This window comes from Seriola lalandi, unplaced genomic scaffold, assembly GCF_002814215.2.
Source record: "Seriola lalandi dorsalis isolate HSWRI2012SDOR001 ecotype SW California unplaced genomic scaffold, Sedor1 jcf7180002054387, whole genome shotgun sequence".
Classification (NCBI taxonomy): domain Eukaryota; kingdom Metazoa; phylum Chordata; class Actinopteri; order Carangiformes; family Carangidae; genus Seriola; species Seriola lalandi.
In genome coordinates, this window is record NW_019524940.1 from 104641 (window position 1) to 119213 (window position 14573).

The window sequence follows — 14573 nt, forward strand, 5'->3', positions numbered from 1 at the left end:
GAAGGATTACTAAGATAACTGTGCCACTCTTCAAACCAGCACTTCAACTCCCACAATGCACTGACCAAGTTAAAACCAAAATCTTATTTCTTAGTTCCTGGAAAGTTGAAGCTTCAGAGCAGCCGTACATACTGTAGCTCTACAAATGCAGCAAAGCTCTATCACAGCTAAAAAAAAAAAAAAATCTCCTTTTCATTGGCTAACCTTCCAAACATTTTAACATGCAAATCTAGAATGTATTGTTTTTTTTTACTTTTGTTTTTTGGTAGTTTTGAGAACAAGCGGATGTGGATGATCAGAATTATACACAACAGACTGTGTCAAATATGGTATGTCCTACAAATACTGGACCATGTCCCCTAACCTGTAGGACAGTAATGTCTACATATACTGAAATGCCTTTGGCTAATAACCTCTGCCTTTCCAAGTCTCTAATGCAGCTTTCCAAATCTTCTGGAGGCAGACAAGGTCTATTCAAACTCTGAAAGTAAAAAGAACTTCAACATAACTTCAGATTTCATCACCTGCATTTATATTAATCAAATGAATATAGACAGCCATCTTACCCATTCAAAAAGTATGCATTCATGGACCTGCAACCTACAGTGTTTAACACACCGAGGACGCAACCCCTCATGTACTTTTCAGTTATAACTGATTAAACATTTCATGTTTTTATCAAAGATAAAATTGCATCAGTTCAAAATAATGATCAAGATCATGTGTCAACTCTGAGCTTCTGTGCTTTGCTTTCCTCCCAGTAACACACATACGTTTTATGATGCAATCCAACGCAAGGAGCTAAATTGATACTATTATTGGAAACCATTACATTTGTTGCATTTTGCCCATCAAGCAGTCGTCTCTTCATAACAAACTGCTCCACCCTCAACACCACCCCAGCAGAGCTGTTACCAATCTGCAAAAGCCTTTGCAAGGCAACATAAAAACAGACAATCCTGTGTTTAAGCTATTTATGATAATCGCTGGCTGTCTAAAAAGGGAAACACGAGTGTTTGTGTTTTTTAACAGTTTAGACAGCCATAAAATATATATATATACTGTATATATATGAATCTCTTGCATGTGAATCCAGCCTGAGTTACTCGTATTTTCTCACTAAAGTGATTCATATCCTGCTGCAGTGCATCATTTTAGAGCATACTCAAGTTTTTTTTAATTATTTTTTACGAAGTAAACATGTACAATAGGTTTTTTTATTAGCAGTGCATGCAAGGTGGAAATCAGGCAATGACAACAAAAATCCTAACTACATAAATATGTTCAATTCTTTGTACATTTTCATCACTGTTTGGGATCACTGTTACCCACATTATAATTAACTAGGACAATCTTATACAGGGTAAATCTCCTTTGTGAGAGTCAAGTTTTTAGAGCATGATTGGTTAGTTTAGTCATGGACTGTAACAGAGAGCGATCAGCTGCAAAGTTGAGCTTTCCTGTTAGAGATTGCTAGTGAAAACATATTCACAAAGGTGTTTTTGTGCGTACAAATATGTCTTTTTCTTAACATTGTCCTTTGAGATAAAGAGGGTATACACTGAGAACATACATGAGTACGAGTCTGAACATTATAACAAAAATAAAGACATTTTTTTGAGAGGAATTTCCATTCAGTGACATGACAGCTGCTTCCTTTCATTTCAACTGCTAAACAAATTTATCACAATCTGCAGTTCTGCTGCTGAGACGAGCCACCTGTGCCAAGCAGGTGACAAAAAAACTTAAAAAGATAAATGAGGAAATCAGTGACAGCTGAATGAAGCCATGGATGGATGGTAGTGCCCTATCATCCCAAATATATCTTTCCTGTCAATGTGTTTCATGTCTAGCAGATGCTGCAGATTATCTAGCTTGCATATCGATTAAGAGCAATAATTATAGAGTGATAAAGTGATTAATTATAGCTAGACTTTGAGGGGTTTGAATACTAAACAGGGAAAGCAAACAGGTAATTAACTAGAACTATGTGTTATGGTGGTAGCAGTTCTACCAAACTGAAAGATAACTGCCTCCAATGACCAGTGGAGGGCAGTAGAGCAGAGACATTATCGTCGAGGTACAGGCAGAAATGCAGTTGTGCGTTAGTATTACAGTAAAAAGCAATCACAGCTTTTTCACAGAATGAAAACAGGGTAACAACCATCTCTTATAATTTACTAGAAACTGGATTAGAGGTCCGGTGCTATCTCACCATGGAAGAGGTGCTTTGGAGTTCGGCTGCAGGTCGGGCTGGTACAGAGCAGGAGGAGATAAATCATGCGGTATTGCAGCCAGAGGGTCAGTGCAAATGGGACAGAGGTCTCAGGTGGTTCAATGCTGGCATTTCTTATCTTTGTGCCACAGCTCCTCTTCCTCCCTCTGCCTCTCTGCGTTTCTCTCCCTCCTGCTCAACTGCTCTGTTCTTTAAAAAGTTTTGTAGAACTGCATCCACCTGGTTACATAAGGTATACATGAGAGATATTTTCTGCATGTTACTACTGTGGGGGATATCAAGTATATAAAAAAAAAACATAAAGGTCATCACCAACAACAAACACAAAATTCCAAAGAAGCAGCTAGCAAGTGTTACGTATTTTAACCACCTGTTGTCTCAACATAAGTTGCCAACTGGTGGTCATGGAGCGAGGATGATGCAGGATGTTGGCTTTGACGTTTTAAGACTCTGACATCATCAAAAGGCAGGCATACTTGCAAAACTGAAAAGTAATGTACTGAATGTGGGATGGTGAATCTTAATATGCAAATGTGACTCTCTCTCCTTGACTTACCACCCTCAAAAACTTGATTGACTGAGGAAGCACAGGAGAGTCCTTTAACATGTTTTTTAACACTTGTAACACTGTTCGATGACATGGCTCTTCGTTCAGTCTTGATCTATTAATGATCAGGATTTCTGACAATATACAAGAAAGCTTCAACGTCAAAATGCCATGAGAGAAACTTTTTTTTTTTTTTTTTTTTTTCTGAATCAGCTCTGGTAATGTTTTGTTTACTTGCATTGATTCCAAAGTTTTGTTGTGATATTTCAGGGAGCCCTAACTTTCATTTCACCTATACGCCACATAAACGTCGCGAGTCATCTGGTTTTTTTTTTTTGTTCCAGTCAAAAGACTCAGAGTAGAGCAGAGAAACAGGCCACTGCAGTGTGTGTTAGATGAATGCATTTCAGCCTGTGTCAGTCAAGTCAAAACAAGGTGAGGTTACGGTGCAATAGTTGAAGTAGCAGCAGTCCAATGAATCAATGGTCTCATGTCTCTTCAAGAGACAGTCAGGTCCCTGTGCTTCAGTTAAAAAGTCCATAATCAAATAATATTTAAAATCCTCTTCAGAATACCTTTGACAGTTTGATTCAGCCTTGGAAAGTGAAGTACCCAGTGATTACACTGTATGGGGTTCAGTGACATTTCCATACACACCAGTCCACCAGGCAAGGCCAATCAGTCCAAGTTTAAAGTATTCGAATGGATTCCAAATAGTATTTGTCTCCGGCAAGTTGTCAGTTTTCAGTTTTTGCTGCTCTCTGTTGGAGCAGGTGGCGACTGTGTTTTCTCCTTCGCCTCCGTCTGGCCATCTTTCTTCTCATCATCGTCCTTGAAGAACAGAAGAGGAAACATGCCCAGGATACAGCCGATGCCAACACCAATGGCTTTGCCCTAAACACAGATGAAAGAAAGTAAGATTATACTGACAGAACACATTTCAAGAACTTATGTTTTAAATCATCCAGATAAAAAACTTCCAGCAAATAATCCTGTTATATTTGGCTCAGAGGTGACTTTTTAACCAAGGTGACCTGACTCTGTCTTTTATTATACTTTGCTTTCCTCATCATTTATTCCAGTTTGGTCTACATTTGCAAAGGCACAAGGAAGCTTTATCATCATTATATTGTACTAAATCCTTTCATGTAGCACCTGGCCTGCTGCAAGGAAAGATTACCAAGCCAGAAAACCACTACTCTAAATGTCTAAAGACTGACACATTGATTTCCAAATACACTTTGACATCTTTTCTAATAAATAAAAAAAATAAAACATTTCCCCTTATGTCAGAATCGGCATGACCTTTTACAACCAGCCGGTAACCTTTTACTGCTGCAATAATCACTGAAGCCAATTAAAACTAATTACATTACACACTTCAGCAGTCACAGTGCATTAAAAATTATTCAGGTCTAATTTCCTTGCAGAATGAGTGTGTGATGGAAAAAGCACATCACAGAAACATCACAGTACAAAGACTTGACCTGGTTTGATGTTTACAATGCATTAGATAATAAATGGAACCCATCAACACGCAGCAGATTCATTAATATCCACTCTGATTGGGTTTGTGTTTGAGTGTTCATAAGTCTGAGTTTTTCACATTAGGAGAGCAAAGATGGGGTTAAGTGCTTTAGTGAGGGATAATGGTACCAACCGCGTGACAGCTGACTCTGGTCTGCCACATATCGGCCTGTTTTGGGCTCAGGTCAGGAATCTGCATCCCCAGCCGAGACGCCAAGGCCTCCACGTAACCTGCCAGCCTAAAGAGAGGGAGCAACAATTAATCACTCCCTTTCAGTGAACCATGAAGGCGCTGTGAGAGACGGTGATAAATTATCCTGTCTTTTTTTAATTTTAACCTTCTTTCATTGTGACATTTCATGAGAAAAGTTGCAGAGGGACGTGGTAGACATGAAGGTCAGCAATAGAAACATGTGACTGGTTGCATCATATAAATTCTGTATCTCCTCATTTTAGTCTTATGAGGTGTGAATATCTCTGAGTGAGAAGCCCTCGGCTCTAAGCTTCAGATTTTATTCAAATGTTAAGAAAAAGAATGGCAAAGGAAACATGGCCACAATGACTTACTCAAAAAAAAAAAAAAGAAAACATTAGTGAAAGAAAAATGTGTCATTCAGATAAATGTGGCACACACCATGTTGAGATTGTGTTTGTTCAGGCTAGGGGCCATTTCTGTAATTTGTTCATAGATTCAATTTACAGCTGCGTATTCATGTTCACTTTGTTGCTGTTTCACATAATAGCCTCCTCTTGATATTTCTCTGCATTACACGTCATGATTCATTAAACCACCCATGGAATGACACTTTCCCACTCAGGGCAAAGTCTTCAAAGTTAACAACCTAAGTAATCAATAATAACAGCAAACAAAATAAAATCGGCAAATTAATGTTCCAATCTGCTCATTGTTGCTGCCATCTGTCGTAAAACCCAGCAGGATGTCAAATATCAGTTCTAATACCAGAGAGAGAGAGAGAGAGAGGAAGCCTTCAGTGTGATTTAATAAAATCATTTCTAGCACTGTTCAACACTTTACACAGCTGACAGAATGAAGACAGATTGCAGAGGATTGAGAACAGTGTTCGCTGAGTTACACAGTAACATTTGAAACTCATCAGTCATATGTCCACAAATGGATGAAGTCACTGGACTACATCAAGAACAATATTACTTCCGGCCATATTTATAGTCAAATTATCCAAATTTAATAACAAGACAGAACTGAAATTTCATGATGTCTTTTGGCAAATCAGAAAGTTGTTGCAACTAAAAAGAACATGTTCAGAACATGTATAGCACACAAGACCTGCGCTTCTGGCAAGAGGAATAAAAACAGATCACATTTAAAAAACTGTGCATGTGCATGTCATGCAGTTCCAGGGTGAGAAAAGGAATTCACGTCAATATGTTGGCCCAGGTCTGGTTCAGTCACTGGCACTAATGGATCCTCAGTTCACTGCCCACACAAATAAGCTGCAGCTGGAGCTGTTGAGTCAAGGGACTGATAAGTACTGAGTATCATATTTAAAAGAAAGATAAGGAGAAAAGGAGAGGAACAGGTGTATGTGTGTGTGTGAGCCTGAAGCCCATAGCATTTCATCATAGAAGAGAAAATAGTAGAAATAAGAAACTTTCTTACATATAAATTACACATAATAAGGACAGATAATCATTTTTCCAGCGTTTACACTGATTTCACAGTGGCAGATGAATAATAATGTTGTCAAACTCCATGATGGCAACAGGGGGCAGGATTGCGTCTCTGGTTTGACAAGTCAGGGAAATGCACTGCGTGTATTCCTTTTCAATTCTGCTCATAAAACGAATGTCAAATTGAGATAAACGACACATAATATGAGGGAACATGCTGCATTTGTTTCAACTGTTTTGTTTTCTCTTTGGATCTATGAAACAAACTCCTCATCAATCCAAATACTGCCTGCTGTATAAGACGTCTGATTAGTTCGGCGCGTACTGCACAATCACACAGACACTCCTGCCTTCAAGTCAAATTCTGTCCAAATATTTCACACACTTGCAACAGCAGAAGGCAAAAGAAATCAGGTCTGCATCGGCGAGCAAAACACGGCAGTTTTCAAAAACTGAAATGATGAAATTTACTGAAAGTATAGTGATGAAAGATAACCTATAAGGAACAAAAATGTTACAGCGATTTATGATACAGTTGATGGTAAATATGGTGTGTTTTAAAATGACACTGCTGACACAATGACATATCCTTCAATAGGATAAACTCAGATTAAGTCATAATTTGAACAAACATCCACCGTACTGAAGCATCCTTGAGCAAAACACTGAATCCTCCCAGGAGCAGATACTGGCTTTAAACCTCTTTAAAGGAAGACAAGCAAGACAAGATTTTCCCTGAGGGGATCAATGAAGTATCACACTATATGTTAATCCTGAAAAAAAGTTGAACTATCAATCATCCATTCATTTATTGCCTTAAGCTGCTTTTTGTAATACAAGGTCATGTGATATTCTATCATTTATCCCAGACTGCAAAGGTTGTAATGTAGAGACCCACTAGGATTCGAATGCAGGTCCCCAGTTTTTATTCCCCCGAGCCCACTAATGAGTCTTCTCTAAGTTTCTGTCCTGTTTTCTCTAACTTTACCGAATGCATAAATGCTTTTCAGGGCCGCTCGTCTGCCCCAGAAAGCCACTGATGCATTGTGGCCATAGGAAACGCAGACAGCAGCCGAGAACAAGACGGGCAGGAGCGGCAGTAACAACCGGCTGAATGCTCAGAGTGACTCACGAGCTAAATTATGGCCTTCACCAAGAATTGGCTGGTTTGCTGCACACATGCAGGAAAATGTTACGAATTCACCTACGCATGAACCCACACACATGAAATACATACACACACAAACACATATATGAACATAGTTGCACAGCTTGCTCACCACAGGCACGAACACACACACACGCGCACTCGCACACTCATATGGGAAATTCATATAGAAGAGCAGAGAGACAGAGCAGCAGAGCTCAGTCAGTGTCTCTTAAATGAGGAAAACAGACGTTGAGTGGGAGGATTTACAAACAATCATTGCAACATAATCGTTACAATATTGACCAAAAGGACTCTAGAGGGGCATCGTGTAGTGACAGCTACATCTATTTGTGCTGTTCACTTACAGGACTGAGAAAACGTGCCTTTGTAGAAAGGCATGTTGGGTGTTCAACTTTCACCGTGAGTTCTGGTGGATCAGCAGGGTGATGTTTACATACACTGGGGTTTCTGTCTGTTTGACATCTTCTTCATTTGTCATGTCGTCTTCCTTCTGCCCTGCTCTCACCTCTGTTTCCTGTCTCTGTCCATTAACCGTCAGTGCAGAAGTGGAAATTACATGAAATTCTCTATAACAATCTTAGTCACAGATTGATGAAATATAGCTGGAATTTATTCATTATACTTCTGATTTAATGTAGTATTAATAGAAAATATCAGTAATGTGGGAAATGTATTTATTTATACAAATTTCTTTCTCCAGTCCATCCAGTGTGATTTAAAGGTACAGCACTGGCACATGTGCTGGGGGGGTTTCTGTGTGACAGCCTTTGTCATATTCTGATTGAATTAAACCAAAATGAAAGTTCTCTGAAAGACAAATTAAGTTTTTTTTTTGTCTTTCCAGCAGATGGAAACTAAATGGAGGTTCACACCAAGAATATTAGCCACAATTTAATCAGCCTCTTGAGCTTTAACTTGGCTCATTTAGGCAGGTGAGAACAATTCTAACTAAACGTCTCTTCAGCCAGATTGTCGGAAAATGGGGAACTTGATCTTCTTCCAAGTGAACTGCGACGCTGTTTGTTAGGAGTGAGAATGTAATCCAAGCCAATTATAGCAAACAACCTAGAAAATATGCAAATGTATGGGTACAACATCAGACTCATAATTCAGTTATTTTGTCACTAGAGCTGCATTCAATCAACAGAAAAATCATCTACAACAAATTTAATCATTTATTTATCATTAATGTAAATTGCTAAGCAAAAGCAAAAGTAACTGGTCAATTCTGAACATTGTATCAATGAAGAAGGCAGATGAAAATCACAGTTAGTTGTAGCCTTGCTACATAGTTAGTATAATTATGATCATTCTTAGCAAAAATGAAAAGACACGGGAATCAGATTTTTACTCTGCCATGTCATCAACTATCTCTAACATGGAAGAGCAAAAGCTACTCCAAAACACTATTCACTTTTCAAGAAGTTCACCTGCAATTGGACATTGTGGATCTGAGCAAACTAAATACCAATACTGCTACAAGTTTGCAGCAAAGAAGCATCTGGGGTCTCTTCATCCTGTCAACCGCTGATCAGAGTTTACCCACAACCTCAGCAACAATCAATTGAGCTTCCTCCTCCATGAATGTATCACCCTCTCATCTGCCACTTAAGTGCCACCGATTCCCAGCGTAATCTAAAGCACAGGGTTTATACGTGTACACTTGAAGGACACCTGCAGGAGCGCCACTACTGACAAACAGCCTCCACATTCACTGGTGTAAATCTATCAAAATAAAAAAAAAGAAACCTCTCTTGTCTGGTGTAATCGACTCTCACCTTGACAAACTGGCCACATGGGCTCCGCTTTACAATTATGATTGATTGGCAAACACAGACGCACACATGGACGCAGAAGTATGAGTGTGTCTGCTGAGAGCATTTGCGGAGGCCACAACAACTTGGGTAATCAATCACACTGAAACGGTGCAAAGCCAACAACAGAGTTTCAGTGGTGTTCACCTGTTTATTCTCTGATTTACTGTATTTAAATGGGAGCAAGAATTTGTAACGGTATGTTGATTATACATGGTTGGAGGGCTACTATAAATATTATGTTTGGTTTAGGCCGTGTAGCAGGTTTACCTGACAATGATCCCTGTCGCCACTAGGAGGCTCTGAGGTGGAAAATAGTCATGAATCAGCTCAGTGAACCCCATCAGCTGTTAAAATCATCTGAAAGGATCTATGACACAATGCTGTTTTTTCTGGCACAAAAAACATTCAGCTTCCAGTTCTCATAGAGCTCATTATGCTTCTATTGCTCAAACCTGATCACATGCTGCACACAACTGTGTTGGGCAGCTAGAGTCAGAACTGGTAGTTGTTGTTTTGATTCATTTTCACAGCATAATTTTGGACATGGTTTTGTTTTACTTTATGACAACAAAAAAGTAAAAATGAAGGAAGCCAGAGGAGAAGAATCAAAACAATACAATCAATAGAAGACAATCCTGGCTCAATAATAACTACTTCTTCGTGAGGTTGGATATTTTCTTAAATCTTGTGAAATTGGGGTGTTTAGTATTTCAGCTATAAGAATGTACTGTACATCCCCTTTTTAAAGAGAACATAATACTGGTATTAGAACCAGGATAATGGATAAAATGCACACCTCCTTCTATACCGCACAAACAAAAAGAGTTTGTCTCAGTACATTACATGTTCACCAGACTGATTTGACCTGGACTGCTTACAGACCAGCAGTAAATAATGCTGGTTAAAATCCTCCCAACTCCCGGTACAACAAGATCCAGTATAATCCCAGTATGATTAAATAAATGAATAGAACATAAAAATGCTGTCTGGTTAGCACGCTAACTTCTGGAGAGGAAATGAAGTGACAGAAATGAAGAAAGGAAATTAAGAGCTAACATTGGTGTCAGCTCTTGGCGAGTAAAGTTTGACGCTGAACTTGCAGCGTTTCTTCTAGACTGGTAAGTAAAAAGCTGTTAATGCTAAAGTTGGCTATGTAGCTACAGCTACATATAGGTTGGGAACATGATCTGTGGGATGGTCAACATCACATGGTTACCTTCTACATTTGTTAATAACTAGTTTAACACACACAATACACAATATTTAATTAAACAAGCTGGAACATTACCAGACCAGAGCAGAAATGGACGGTTAAGGCAAGCTGCATAATCCTTTCCTCATTTATACACACCTTGCTCAAACCGTTTTGATTTAATAAAATGACACTAATAGGTTTAAATTATTAGGCTTTCCCTGTTCATGGTAATATCCCTTTTACGCTTTGCAAAGCCACAGCCTTCTTTCCTCAGGGACACAAACCTCTGGTGGCTGCATTTCATTTTCTTGCTTGCTGATCAGGCTGATCTTCCTCTAGACTGAATTAAATAATTACTGTTTAATACTAAACAATTTAATGATATAGCCTTCACTAAAGGGAGTAGAGTGGAATGGTAAACCTCTACCCTTTAATGTTGTAAATAAGTAATTAAAAAAGGTTATAATTGTTATAATTATCAATTATCAGAATTTCTATCCTCCAACAACCTGCCATGATTTGCAGGAACTTCAAGGATAATATCTACCTGTGCTTGTGTGTGAGTATGTGTGTTTTGGTGTGTTAGTGTGTGAAATTCTTACCCTAGTCCTGCCAGATCAGACACCAGGTTGCCAAGGGCAGCAGCTGCAGAAAATGTGGGAAGAGAAGAGACATGATCTCAAAATAAGTTAGTCGAGGACAGCCAAAAGGCACAAGACACAGAATGTGTTTGTCTGGAGACTGAATTTCTCATCATGTGAAAGAAAAAAAGATGACACACTTTTTGTTTGTCTGCCATTCACAGGCATGTAGCAGGATCATTCACACTGAAAGGTTACCAAATTTAGTCCATTCAATAACAATATACGTTAGGTGTAATGGCTGACACAGAGGCAAAGAACCGTCTGACACAAAGTGGGATAATAGACCTAATGTGTTTGCCTTTGTGTATGTTTGTGTATGTGTATGTCAGAGTGACATGTAATTTGTGTCACGCTTTATGACATTGGGTCTAAAGGTGTACTGAATAAAAGCTGGTGAGCTGCACACAATGTACAAACATGGTAGGGGTAGTCTACATACAGCAGCAGAAATACAGTGTCCTGTTCGAACTATACTGACACGCCTTTATTAAAGCATGTATCTGTAACTGAGGGTGAGGAGCTGGAGAGGGACAAGCACCTCAATTATCTTCACCTGCCTTCCTCTACTTCCCTTTGGTGATTGACGAGATTACAACATCAGTCTCTGAGTGGCCTCTTGCATTACAGAGGACAGGAGCAAGAAGCAAGAGGCAGCATGTTTGAACCAGAAATGTATTATTGATTATTTATCCTATGAATAACCATAAAGGCCAATAATTATTTCTAAATATAAAATTAATTATGGGTCAGTAATTTTTTTTAAAATAACCACACACTGCTTAACTCTACCATGTTGCACAGGACATGATGGACAACCACAGTGCATTGTGGGCTGACTAATGAGGCAGATGCACTGCTAAAGCCCATATCACTGTTGACTCGCTCCCTGAGCCTCATAACTTCACATGAATAATGCAGAGTAGCAGAGTAGCACTTGACAAAGTGCCCAAGGAGAAGAGGATGAGGGGATGGTGAAATAACTAATGAAACAGGAACACGGAGAGGAACCAAGTGTCACTATGCCTGAATATTTTCTGGTCTCTGTCACTAAGCTAAGTTGTTAGTGGTGGAGAGAGTGGGAGAGCAGGAGTCAGGAGACATTGCCTTAAGGATTCTGCTTTCTGTTCCTGTAATAGCTGCTCCTAAAAGAGAGAATAAAAACTGCTTTGCTTGTGTTCCCTCTATCGTACATGACCCTGAGATCAGAGTATTGTTCAGAGCACAGAAACCCTCAGGGGAACTGAAAGCAGCATTGCCATCTCTGCTAAGGCTCAATCTCCATCTAACTCTGGCAGGAAGTGTTCAGTGCTTCAGTCTGATCTTTGAGCTGGTGTAGCCATAAGGACTCCATTTACAATCTGGATACCAGACACATTTTAATGCCAGATGTAAATCTGTTAGAAGACTGGGTGGTTGTATCTGAATTTATAACGCAATTGCATTTACACTTGTGTTCAATGTGGTAACAATGTTTTCCTGGCCAATCAGATCACAATTCACGCTCAATGCATCTTGGATGCATTTACACCTGCACTATCTGATTGCAATCTGATCACCATAAATGCATTTTAATGCCAGATGTAAATGTGGTAATGGTTGCAAACAGTAAATAACATATCCAAAAAAGTGTCCACTGGCTGCAGTTACTTTCTGCCAACTGATAATCTCATACATCATACATCAACAAAGCACCCACGTTAGTCAGCACAGAGGAATTCAGATAAGACTCGAGTGTTGCAGTCTAATTAGGGAAAATTTCTATGTGCCACGATGTGAAAAAGTGTTGTTTACTGTTTACTCCCAGCAGACATACGTATGGTGAGACTGAGGAGAGACTTGCCTGGCTGCCTGCTGCAACAAAGCATCAATGTTAATAAGTTGTGGGTTAGTTGTATTTGGCTGTAATCAGTGATGTAAGCTTGTTGTACTGCGGGAAGAGCTTTGGATGAGAGAGGCAGGGCAACAACAAGGGAAGTCAAGGCAAGTTTGTAATTCTTAGCCAATCAGTTGGTGCCAAAACACACAGTAGATTTGTGCTAAATAAGGAGATTGTTCTGGTATTATTCAACAGGAAAGAAAATGTTTGCCCTGGGCAGGATCTCAGTCAGTCTCAGACTGTAATTCGTTGAATAAGATGGTCTCCACGAGGAGAAATTGTTATGTGATTAAATGATAAAGATTGATGATGAATTCCATGTTATATTTTTCACATTTAAGTACAATGTCCTTCAGTTTTTCTGGATGGATGATTAAAGATTTGAAAACTTGAGCTGTGCATTAAACAGGGAACCGTTGTGGCAGATTTGGTTCTTCTTTGTTTGCAATGTAATAAGTCGTATTCACTACAACAATGGTACTTTTTAGGTGATTTGAAAGTCAAAGTGTGCTGGGCATGTGTATGTGCACCGCACAACAAATAACATAACTAAATAACTGGCTGCAGCACACAGTAAAATGAACATTTCGACATTTAGATAGAGAGGAATGAACACGAGTCAAAATTTCTCTCTACAATAATGAGGATGCTAATTAACTTTAAATGCCCTGCACATTGAAGAAGATTGATCACACATGATCCAAACTGTGTTGGCATGATTGTGAAGTAGACAGCACACTAATGCATCTGTTATGGCACTGTCCTCTTGTTATGTTCTGGTTGGATATTACTGAAAATAAGTCATGTCTCTTTAATACTGATATCGGATCTTGTCCAATAACTAGTACATCAGGGGTGAAAATGAGCAACCAAATATTGCACTGGCCTTAATATAAGCCAAAATGATCATTTTAATGAACTGGAAACAGTACAAATGAAAATGTTTCAGAATGGAGAACTGTGTAAGGACCTCATGGACTTGTATGAGCAGGCAGCATGAATTCTCAGAGAAGAGGATAAACCTGATGAGCCTGACGGACCCTGGAACTGAACTGGTTAGCTTTTAGAGTTAGGTTAGTTAAGTTAAAGCTTTACGGTTATTAAAACTGAGATGATGATGTGGTAATAAAACACATCAAATCTCTGTACAAGCCCCCGAGGAGGCAGATGTAATGGAGATCCCCTCAGGCTCGATTCTGTGGTCCAGCTGCTCAAATTTAATTACAGGCCAAGATCAGCTAACTGCCACAAGTCACTGTTCTCTCTGCCTCTCACTGAGCTCTGCATCAGATTCAGCCACATCCACACACACTGATTACCATACAAGAGACAGTTCCTGTAAATATTTTTGTTGGTAGTATTTTACTTCTGGATAGAAATTAATATCATAAACATTTGGCCAAAAAAAGAAAGATTTAGATTTCCTGTTCTTTTCATCACATACTTTATGATCTTTGTTTCACAACAACTTTCCAAAACTTTCTGCTCGTGAAGGTAAACCAGAGATACTGTCTGCGCCAGTGACTACTGGTGGACAAACGGGCCGTGAAACAATGTGAAATAACAAATGTGAGACAGTGGAAATTTTTTATTGGTGTCTCGTGCTCTTGTCTGCAAGGCTTACCTACCAGCTATAATTTGTAGGTCATAATGTTCAGAGTCTGAGAAATGGAAACCTTTGTATGAGCAATGTCTAACTATAACTGCAGCTTTTTTTTTCAACAGAAAACACAAGTACAGCTACACAAAACACAAGCAGACTCATCCTCATTAGGCTCTTAAAAGTTAGAAGATCTGTACGAAAACATATTAATACAATAACAAGAATCTGGGTCCTTGAAGGCGAGTCTCAGCAGAGTAAGGCGATTTTGTGTTTTAATAACTTGAGCTGTAGGTTTTTTTTTTTTATG

The 14573-nt window shown here is 39.1% G+C and overlaps 1 protein-coding gene across 1 annotated transcript in view; it reads right to left on the reverse strand.

Annotated features, from left to right (window-relative positions):
- Positions 1–1195: 1195 nt before the first annotated feature.
- Positions 1196–14573, reverse strand: part of LOC111657205 (transmembrane protein 65-like) — a 37275-nt gene continuing 23897 nt past the window's right edge. The window contains exons 6-8 of the mRNA XM_023409297.2: positions 10746–10788; positions 4444–4549; positions 1196–3677 (exon numbers count right to left, since the gene is read on the reverse strand). Of these exons, the coding sequence (XP_023265065.1) occupies positions 3528–3677; positions 4444–4549; positions 10746–10788 (299 nt within the window). The 3' untranslated portion in view covers positions 1196–3527. The remainder of the gene's footprint in view (positions 3678–4443; positions 4550–10745; positions 10789–14573) is intronic.